This window comes from Cebus imitator, unplaced genomic scaffold (genome assembly GCF_001604975.1).
Source record: "Cebus imitator isolate Cc_AM_T3 unplaced genomic scaffold, Cebus_imitator-1.0 Scaffold209, whole genome shotgun sequence".
In the NCBI taxonomy this organism is placed as follows: domain Eukaryota; kingdom Metazoa; phylum Chordata; class Mammalia; order Primates; family Cebidae; genus Cebus; species Cebus imitator.
Window position 1 is genome coordinate 3720585 of NW_016107524.1, and position 11376 is coordinate 3731960.

Consider the following 11376-nt stretch of genomic DNA (forward strand, 5'->3'; position numbering starts at 1 on the left):
TTTTTTGAGACGGAGTCTCTGTTGCCAGCCTGGAGTGCAGTGGTGGGATCTCCACTCACTGCAACCTCTGCCTCCTGTGTTCAAGCAGTTCTCTGCCTCAGCCTCCCGAGTAGCTAGGATTACAGGTTCCTGCTACCACGCCCAGATAATTTTTGCATTTTTAGTAGAGACGGGGTTTCACTATCTTGGCCAGGCTCTTCTTTAACTCCTGACCTCGTGATCCACCCACCTTGGCCTCCCACGAAGTGCTGGGATTACAGGCCTAAGCCACCGCGCCCAGCCTGCTGACTTGTCTTAACTGGCCTTACACCTCTACTCTTTCCCTCTTCTAAGCCAGCCTCTACACTACAGCTAAAATGATCCAACACACCGCTGGATGCTTACTTAAAAATCTTCAGACTTTTCATTGCCTACAGCATAAAATTCCTAACAGCTCAACACAACCTGAAAAGTCTTTTGTCATCTAACCCCACCCACCTGGGCCAGTCTCCTCACCTTCCTTTTTAACACCAGTGACGCCAGTCTACCTCTTTTCAAGCCCTCTCCCTAGCAAACTCCTAGTCCCTCAAGACTCAACATGGACTTTGGCGTCTCATAATGCCCTTTCCGACGTCTCCAGTCTTTGGCGATCCTTCCTTGGCGCCTCTTGCAACTTCCTCCGAGCTCACCTCCATAAGCCTCCAACTTGAATTGTAATTATTTCTGCCTTGCTCTGCGATAGTGATCTCTATGAAAGTAGAGGTATTTGTTTTTCATCTAGTGTCCATAACCCTGCCTGACACGTTTCTATCTAACGAATGAAACATTTTTCATCACGAGCATCGCATTTGCACTAGTCCTCTAGTCAGGACTAGAACCCACAACTCTACTCCTCCTAGGATGCTCTTTTCATTAGCTTAACTACTTAGCTGCAAGAAAGCTCAAAGAAAACAGGGAGAAAAGAGGTCAACTAGGCCTATCCAGAACATTTGGCCCACATAGAGTGAGACATTTGTAACTTTCCAGGGAGAGATGACGCTGGATAGATGGGGCCGGGTGATACAGGACACTGAATGCTGAGCTGAAGCAGATTGCGTCCATGACTAGCCCAAGGTCACACGTTAATGAGCGAGGGGCAGCGACTTAATCCCAAGAAGCCCAGCTCGGGTCCGCTGGTCCTGACCACTTCATTATACTGCCCCTCAACAGCGCTCCATTACCAGCCTCTTAGCTGGACCAGCGGCATAAATGGGAGTGTCGTGGGGGCAGAATTACGTGGGTGGCATAAAAGGGTCTCCCAAACCCCCCTCCATTTTAAGTATCACTCCCGGCTGCCGTTTGTAATACGAGACACTGGCCATGTATGTAATGAGCGCTACACGACTAAGGTGAGGTATGCGACGGCTTGAAAATGAACTCCAACAGTGCATTAAAAACGCCTGGCATGACGTAAACACTCCGTGATCTCAAGTTCAAATCCGGGGCAGCTGGAGAGGCACGGGGTTCAGGGCTGAGGGGGCGTCCCTCCGAGCTCAGGCAGAGGCTGGGGAAGGCGGAATCCCCACGAGCGCCGGGGCACCAACGTCCCGCCCCCATGCCAGAGGCTGTTAGCCGCCCACTTTCCGATGCGGGAATGGAGTCGCGCCACTTGCCCCGGGTCCCTCCCCAGCACTCGCCGTCCCCGCCCTCACCTGCCGGCCCCATGTACTTGATCACCCCCTGGGTCTTGAACACTTCCCGGGCCGCCAGCAGCGCGTCCTCGCCGTGCACCGTATAGAAGTCGCCCCGGTCGAAAAGGCGCACCGTAGTGGTCGGCTTCTCCGGCATGCCTTGAAAGAAGCGCACGAAGCCGACCTCGGCCGCGCTCTCCAGCTGCAGCGTCTCCTTCGGCTGCACCGCCATGTCGGAACCTCCTCACTGCCTGGCTGAAGGAACCGCGCAACCCCGCACCCACTAAGCTGTTTCCCGCCTCCCCTCCCTGGTCCCCCGAGCGGCGTCCGGCCTCGGCGACCACACCCAATCAGCATCCACCGCTGTGTTTCGGTGGGTGGGAGTACGCTGCGGCAGCCAATCATAAGCGGACGCGGCCCAGCTTCCCGCGCACGCTGCGGACTCTAGTTACTGCGCATGCTTGCGCCTCGCGCGCAGACCCGCCGACGGGGGCCCTTAGCAGAGATCAGTTTTCCTAGTTTTCTCAGCGGCAAGGTTTGGAGCCCCCGAGTGGGTGGTTGCAAGGGTGGATGCAGCCACCAGGTGACAGATTTCCGGCAGGTATTGAGCTAGTGATGTGCCCGGAAACATGGGAGTAACAGCGGAAGGAAACTTGAAAACAAAAGACTAGCCTTCCTCCTCCCAGTATTTTGTTCAAACCTGTGCCCCCTCCAAATGCCTCCTTTTTTGTTTTTAAGCAAACTGCCAACATCGGGATTCCGGGTTTATTCTACACAGCCTCCTTACTGCTGCCTATTAGCCATATTAATAACGTTTCATCCACTCGTTGATGTTTCACTCATTAAAAAACATATAGCGCGCTATGTCTCAGACTGTTCTTGGCTCTGAGGATCGCCAGTAAAAAGAAAAATCACTGTCTTTGTTCTGCTTACATTCTAATATGAGAAGATTCAGATAATGAATATAGCAAGTAAAGGAAATGGTGCGTTAGAAGATAAGCGTTTATGGCCGGGCGCGGTAGCTCACGCCTGTAATCCGAGCACTTTGCGAGGCCGAGGTGGGCGGATCACTTGAGCCCGGAAGATCGACACTACCCTGGGCAACATGGTGAAACCCACGCCTGTGATCCCAGATACTGGCGGGGCTGAAGCGAGAGGATCACCTGAGCCCGGGAAGTCGAGGCTACGGTGAGCGGTAAATTGTGCCACTGCACTCCAGCCTGGGCGACAGAGTAAAGACCCTGTCCTGAAAAATACAAAATAAAATAAATGAAGAGAAGCGTTTGACGCCGGGCGTAGTGGCACATGCCATAATCCCAGTACTTTGGGAGCCCGAAGCCGGAGGACTGAGCCCAGGAGGTCGAGTCTGCAGGCAGCTATGTTCACGCCAGCGTACTGCAGCTGGGGCGACAGAGTGAGACCCGGTCTTGAGGGGAGGGGGAGGAGATCAGTTAAGGAAGAGGAAAGTTGAAATTTTAAAATGCGAGCAAAGGCCAGTCTCGGTTGCTCACGCCTGTAATTCCAACACATTGGGAGGCCGAGGAGGGTGGATCACCTGAGGTCAGGAGTTGGAAACCAGCCTGGCCAACATGACGAAACCCCGGCTCTACTAAAAATACAAAAATTTGCCGGGAATGGTGGTGCATGCCTGTAATCAGAGGCTGAGGCAGGAGAATCGCTTGAACCCAGGAGGTGGAGGTAGCAGGCAGTGAGCCAAGATAGTGCCATTGCACTCCATCATAGGTGACAGAGGGAGACTCCATTCTCAAACACAATAAATAAATAAAATGTTAGCAAACACCTGAAGGAGCTCAGGATCCAACCTGCAAAATCAACTCTTAGAAAAGGTTTTTGCATTCTCCAGTTTAGTTTACCCTTCCCCCGTGGAAGTGGCTCCAAAACCTAATTCAGCAGCAGAATCACCCTGAAGCAGTGGCGCTGGGTGGGGAGAGGGGAGTGGTATTCCTGTGGCCCACCCACACATAATGGGTCTTAATTTCTGGAGTCAGGGCCTTGGAATCTTTTTTTATTTTTTCCTGGCTCTGTCACCAGGCTGGAGTGCAGTGGCACGATCTCGGTTCATTGCAACCTGCACCTCTCAGATTCAGGCAATTCTCCTGCCTTAGCCTCACAAGTAGCTAGGATTACAGGCACACGCCACCACACGTAGCAAACTTTTGTATTTTCAGTAGAGACAGGGTTTCACCATGTTGGCCAGTATGTTCTTGATCTCTTGACCCTTGCGATCCACCCACCTTGGCTTCCCAAAGTGCTGGCATTACAGGTGTGAGCCACTGAGCCCAGCCTGGAGTCATTTTTGAAAGCTCCCTGTATGTTCCTGACAATCAGCTCAATTTAGAAATCTCTGGCCTACCAGTTAAAATTCAAATACCTGGCCGGGCACCAGATCTCGGAGACAGTAAGTGATAGATCTAGAATCCAGTTTTCCTCCAGATTCTGTATGCTTAACTGTCTGTGTGCTTACAGAATCTGGAGCAAAGCTGTATTCTGAGAAAGAAGATATGTTTCCAACCTGAGTTTTTAAATTTTATTTTATTTTATTTTTTGAGACACAGTCTCACTTTGTCTCCCAGGCTGGAGTGCAGTGGCACAATCTTGGCTGACTGCAACTTCTGCCCCCGCCCCCTCCCCCCTCCTGCCCCTCCCCCTGCCCTCTACCCTGGGTTCAAGCAGTTCTCCTACCTCAGCATCTCAAATAGCTGGGACTACAGGTGCACACCACCACACCCAGCTAATTCTTGTAATTTTAGTAGACATGGGGTTTCACCATGTTGGCCAAGATGGTCACGATCTCCTGACCTCCAGATCTGCCTGCCTTAGCCTCCCAAAGTACTGGGATTACAGGCATGAGCCATCGAGCCCAGCTGATAAATTCTTAAAGTATATCAGGCTGAGACTAGGCGCAGTGGCTCACCTCTGTAATTCATGCATTTTAGGAGGCCAAGGCGGGTGGATCCCTTGTGGTCAGGAGTTCAAGACGAGTCTGGCCAACATGGTGAAACCCCATTTCTACTGAAAATACAAAAATTAGGCCAGGTGCACTGGCTCACACCTATAATCCCAGCACTTTGGGAGGCCAACGTGGCTGGATCGTGAGGTCAGGAGTTCAAGACCAGCCTGGCCAAAATGGTGAAACCTGTCTCTGCTGAAAATACAAAAATTAGCTGGACACAGTGGCAGTCACCTGTAATCCCAGCTATTCAGGAGGCTGAAGCAGGAGAATCAGTTAAACCTGAGCGGCAGAGGTTGAAGTGAACCAAGATTGTGCCACTGCACTCCAGTCTCGGTAACTGAGTGAGACTCTGTCTCAAAAAAAAAAAAAAAAATTAACTGGCATGGTGGTGCATGCTTGTAATCCCAGCTACTTGGGAGGCTGAGGCAGGAGAATCACTTTAACCGAGGAAGCAGAGGTTGCAGTGAGCTGAGATCATGCCACTGCACTCCAGGCAGGGTGAGGGAGCAAGGCTCTGTCTCAAAAATAAATAAATAAATAATTTTTGTTTTTTGAGACGAAGTTTCACTGTTGTTGACTAGGCTGGAGTGCAGTGTTGAGATATCGGTTGACTGCAACCCCCGCCTCCCAGGTTCAAGTGATTCCCCTGCCTGAGCCTCCCGAGTAACTGGGACTACAGGCACGCACCACCATGCCCAGCTAATTTTTGGTTTTTGTTTTTGAGACAGAGTTTCGATCTTGTTGCCTAGGTTTGCGTGCAATAGCGCGATCTTGGTCCACCACAACCTCCGGCTCCCAGGTTCAAGCAATTCTCCTGCCTCAGCTTCCCTAGTGGCTGGGATTACAGGCATGCACTACCACGTCCAGCTAATTTTGTATTTTTAATAGAGATGGGGTGTCTCCATGTTGGTCAGGCTGGTCTCGAACTCCCAACCGCAGGTAATCCACCTCAACCTCCCAAACTACTGGGATTATAGGCATGAACCACTGTCCCCAGCCTAATTTTTGTATTTTTAGTAGAAACAGCGTTTCACCATGTTGGCCAGGAAGATCTCAATCTCTTGCCCTGGTGATCCACCTGCCTCGCCTTCCAAAGTGCTGGGATTACAGGCGTGAGCCATCACACCCAGCTATTTTTGGGTTTCTTTAACCAAGCGGTGGAATATTCATGAAACTTTCTGGAAAAAGGTGAAGATTTGGTGGAACTGTGGTACCACCCATTTTTACACCAAATATACTTGGAACTGTCATGGGGCCAAAGGGGTGTGACTATGTTAATGACAGAATAATGAGGTCCCAGGTGAAATCTAGGTTGAATCCAGTGCCATGTTGGGTCCAGTAAGTCCTAACCAGCTTGGCCCATAACCTGGTTCTCAGGGTCTAATCAGCCTCTGGCTTACGCAGCTATTTCAAGTTTCCTTTTTTGCTAGTCATGTGAAACATCTGCCTAGAATTTTCTTTTTTGTTTTTGAGAACAAGTCTCGCTCTGTTTCCCAGGCCGGATTACAGGGGCTCGATTTCGGCTCACTGCAACTTCTACCCGCCGGGTTCAAGCAATTATCCTGCCTCAGCCTCCTGAGTAGCTGGGATTATAGGTGTGTGCCACAACTACTGGCTAATTTTTGTATTTTCAGTAAAGATGGGGTTTCATCTCAAACCCCATCTGGCTGATCTCAAACTCCTGACCTCAGGCGATATTCCTTCCTCGGCCTCCCACAGAGCTGGGATTACAGGTGTGAGCCACCATGCCCTGCTTCCTGCCTGAAATTTTCTATTCTCCCACAACCACCCTGTATTATTCATGCCTCAGTTGTCTTACAGAAATTTTATATACTTTCCCACATGGGAAACTGAATTTCTGAAAATAAGAGGAATTTTGCAAAAATATAACTGGAAGACATAGCATCCTTGATAGGATCCAATAAAATTATCACCCAATCATGGCTCTTTTAAATATTCTCCTGTGTTTTCCAGATTCACTATAATGATTTCTTTTTTTTCTTTTCGAGACAGTCTCACTCTGTCACCGAGGCTGGAGTATAGTGGTGTCATCTCAGCTCATTCCAACCTATACTTCCTGGGTTCAAGCAATTCTCCTACCTCAGCCTCCCGACTGGCTGGGACTACAGGCCCACGTCACTGTGGCCAGCTAATTTTTGTATTTTTTGTAGAGACAAGGTCGCTATGTTGTCCAGGATGGCCTCGAACTCCTGAGCTCAAGCCATGCACCCACCTCAGCCTCCCAAAGTGCTGGGATTATGCTCGTAAGCCAGCACACCCAGCTATAATAATAATAATAATTATTATTATTATTTTTGAGACTTAATTTTGCTCTTGTTGCCCTGGTTGGAGTGCAGTGGCACAATCTTGGCTCACCACAACCTCCACCTCCCGGGTTCAAGTGATTCTCCTGCCTCAGCCTCCTGAGTAGCTGGGATTACAGGCATGTGCCACTACACCTGGCTAATTTTGTATTTTTAATAGAGACGGGGTTTCTCCATGTTGGTAAGGCGGAGTCTCAAACTCCTGACCTCAGGTGATCCACCTACCTAGGCCTCCCAACGCCTGCTGGGATTACAGGCGTGAGCCACCTCACTCAGCCCAATGATTATTTTTTATACTCAAAATAAGTATTGGGCAAAACAGCAAATGTACCTGACAAAGAGGCTCTTCATAATTAATGATAATTAATATTTTAAGCCAGGGTGTCCAATATTTCGTCTTACCTGGGCTGCAATAGCTGATGAGCTTAAAGAATAAAAAGTCTGGCTCACTTCAGTAATCCCAGCGCTTTGGGAGGCAGAGGTGGGCAGATCACCTGAGGTCAGGAGTTCAATACCAGCCAGTTCAGGTCAACTTGGCGAAATACTGTCTCTACTAAAAATACAAAAATTAGCTGAATGCAGTGGTGGGCACCTGTAATCCCGGCTACTCAGGAGGCTGAGGCAGGAAGAATTGCTTGAACCCTGGAATCTCTACTAAAACTACAAAAATCAGCCAGCCTTGGTGGCAGGTGCTTGTATTCCCAGCTACTGGGAAGGCTGAGGCAGGAGAATCCCTTGAACGGGGGTGGCAGAGGCTGTAGTGAGCCGAGATCAAACTACTGCACTCCAGTCTGAGCAACAAAGTAAGACTCCATCTCAAAAATAATACTTCACTGTACCGTTGTATCACATTTTATGTCTTCATCAGTTGGTAGGCATTTGTTATTTCCACTCTTTGGCCATTATAAATAATGCTGTTGTGAACATTTGTGTACAAATTTTTATGTGGACATGTGTTTTTATTGACCTTAGATATATACCTAGAAGTGGAATTGCTGGCTCATATTTTATTTATTTATTTATTTATTTATTTATTTATTTATAGGGACGGGGTTTCACCATGTTGGTGAGGCTGGTCTTGAACTTCTGACCTCAGGTGATCCGCCCGCCCACCTCGGCCTCCCAAAGTGCTGGGATTACAGGCATGAGCCACCGCACCCAGCCTTTTAAATATATTTTTAACTGTAATACTTACGTTAAACTACAACCCATATAACTATGTTTAACATTTTGAGTAACTGCCAAAATATTTTCCAAAATGATTGCAACATTTTACTTTCTCATCAGCAATGTATGAGTGTTCCAACTTTTCTACTGTTTCACCAATTCTTGTTATTGTCTGTGTTCTTGATTATTGCTATCCTAGTGTGTGGAAAATAGTATCTTATGTGTTTTGATTTGCATTTTCCTAATGACTAATAATGTTGAGTATCTTTTCATGTTCTCAGTATCTTCTTGCAGAAATTATTTTCATTCATTCCTGCCCTCCCCCAACACTACCCGGTGTTTAAACTGATTTACTGATTTATTTACTTATCAGATAATTTTTTTTTTTTTTTTGAGACGAAGTCTTGCTCTGTCACACAGGCTGGCATGCAGTGGCAAGATCTTGGCTCACTGCAACCTCTGCCTCCTGGGTTCAAGCTATTCTTCTACTTCAGCCTCCTGAGTAGTTAAGATTACAGGTGGCACCACCACGGCCAGCTAATGTGTGTATTTTAGTAGAGACGTCACCATGTTAGCCAGGTTAGTCTCGAACTCCTGACCTCAAGTGATCTGCCTGCCTCGGCCTCCCAAAGTACTGGGATTAGAGGCATGAGCCACTGCACCTAGCCAAGGAATTATTTTCAAAACTTATACCTGATAATAGACTTGTGTATCTAGAATATATACATCTTACATCTTAATACTAGAAAGAGAAAGAACCCAATTTAAAAATGGACAAAGCAGCTGCCTCCTCCACCTCCTGGGTTCAAGCGATTCTTGAGCCTCAGCCTCTTGAGTAACTGGGATTACAAGCGCCCGCCACCACATTCAGCTAATTTTTTGTATTTTTATTAGAAATGCGGTTTCACCATGTTGGCCAGGCTGAAATTTTTATAATTTTTTTTGTAGAGACAGTGTCTCACTGTGTTGCCCAGGCCAGTCTCAAACTCCTGGACGCAAGCAATCATCCTGCATTGGGAGGAGGCAATACCAAAGTGCTGGGATTACAGGCGTGAGCCACTGTGCCTGGCCCCTCTGTCCTTTTATACTTTTACTTGGGTTCTATCCCACCTTTGCTTATGTTCTTCCTTAGGCTTGGGAAACCTTCAACTTAGTCAGGGCCTAGCAGATGTTTTACAAATCCTTTTACCACTTTAACCTCATCTTTTTCTACTTTCAACACTCACAGCACTTTTGGTAGATATAATTTCACAATTCTTTCCTATTATCCTAAGACATTCCCCTTCTCTCATTCAAAATTCCCACTAAAGGCCGGGTGTGGCAGCTCAAGTCTGTAATCTCAGCACAGAGGCTGAGGCGGGAGGATTGCTTGAGGCCAGGAGTTCAAGACCAGCCTGAGCAACATAACAAGATGCCCCATCTCTAAAAAAATAAAAATCCCCACTGATCTTAGCCTTCTAACATGTTACCATTCCCATCTCTCTTTTCCCTTCTTAACAAACTTTAGTTATTTTTGAAATGGGGTCTCACTCTGTCACCCAGACTGGAGTGCAGTGTGCAATGTTGGCTCACCACAACCACCTGAGATGGGATAATTCCCTTGACCCGCTTTGTGGGTAGGAACTGGAGTGGCTTTCAACTCACTACTGGCCACTCCTTGCAAGAGGGAAAGTGTGAGCAAGCAAGTGCAGGAACCAGAGCAAACAAATGCTGGAACCGATTGGTCGATCCTCTCTGGCAGGAGCAGGCTCTGTACACCTCCTGCAGCAGCGTCCAAGCCCCTGCCCACCCGGGTTCTTGCTTGGCGTCCAGGAAGAATCAGGTCACATGAATGGATTGAAGGGCAGTGTATGCGGAGGATTTTATTAGGTTATGGAAGTGGGATGGGAGCTGGAAAGGGGATGGTGCAGGAAGGTGATCTTTCCCTGAAGCCCAACCCTCCAAAGTGAGCTGCGTGTCTGTAGTCTCTGACACTCAGTAGCTTCTCTGCTCACTGCTCAGCTGCTTGTGTTGCTTTGCCAGCTGAAGTCTTTTTATGGCAGAGGATGGGGCGTGGCAAGCCAAAAGGGTAACATTCGGGTGGAAAAGCGGTGTCAGCTGTTCTCACTTAGGGCTCCAGTTCCAGGCTTAGGAATAGGGTTTAGGTGGGAGCCCAGCCATTCTGTTCAGCCTCCCAGGCTTAAGCTGTCCTCCCACCTCAGCCTCCCAAGTAGCTGGGACTACAGGAACCCACCACTACACCTGGCTGTTTTTTTTTTCTTTGAGACAGTCTCACTCTGTTGCCCAGGCTGGAAATGCAGTGGCGTGATCTCAACTGATAACCTCCACCTCCCAGGTTTAAGCAATTTTCCTGCCTCAGCCTCTTGAGTAGCTGAGACTACAGACAGGCATGTGCCACCATGCCTGGCTAATTTTTGTATTTTTAGTAGAGATGGGGTTTCACTGTGTTGGCCAGACTGGTCTCGAACTCCTGATCTCATGATCTGCCCCCTCCTCAGACTCCCAAAGTACTAGGATTACAGGCATGAGTCACCACGCCCAGCCTAATTTTTTCGTGTTTTAGTAGAGATGAGGTTTTGCCATGTTGGCCAGGCTGGTCTTGAACTCCTGACCTCAGGTTACAGGTCAAGACCTCAGGTCTTGAACTCCTGACCTCAGATTACAGGCATGAGCCACTGTGCCCAGCCTCTTTCTTATCAAACTTTTAAAGGGGACTAGCCCATTCTGCTTTCAGAATGAACTGTTCAACCTAAAGAGCTTCTGTTCCCCATGTAAACGAACCAAAGAGCTTCCTCAAAAAATGATTTATTCAGATCCTTTGTTCATTTTTACTTTTTTTCTATTTGAGACAGTTTCGCTCTGTTGCACCCAGGCTGGAGTGCAGCAGTGTGACCTTGGCTCACTGCAACCTCTTCCTCCTGAGTTCAAGCCATTCTCCTGCCTCAGTCTCCCAAGTAGCTGGGATTACAGGCAGCCGCCACCACACCTGGCTAATCTTTTTTATTTTTATTTTGAATAGATATGGAGTTTTACCATGTTGTTCAGGCTGGACTCAAACTCCTAACCTCAGGAGTCAACATGGTGAAAGCCCATCTCTACTAAAAGTACAAAAATTAGCCAGGTGTGGTGGTGCATGCCTGTAATCCCAGCTACTCAGGAGGCTGAGGCAAGAGAATTGTTTGAACCCAGGAGGCAGAGGTTGCAGTGAGCTGAGATTGCACCACTGCACTTCAGCCAGAGCAACAAGAGTGAAACTCCGTCT

General features: G+C 48.3%; 1 protein-coding gene across 1 annotated transcript in view; it reads right to left on the reverse strand.

Annotated features, from left to right (window-relative positions):
• MSH2 (mutS homolog 2) overlaps positions 1–2004 on the reverse strand; it is a 90123-nt gene extending 88119 nt beyond the window's left edge. Inside the window, exon 1 of the mRNA XM_017548533.2 lies at positions 1671–2004. Coding sequence (XP_017404022.1) covers positions 1671–1881 — 211 coding nt within the window. The 5' untranslated portion in view covers positions 1882–2004. The remainder of the gene's footprint in view (positions 1–1670) is intronic.
• Between the last annotated feature and the right edge of the window lie 9372 nt (positions 2005–11376).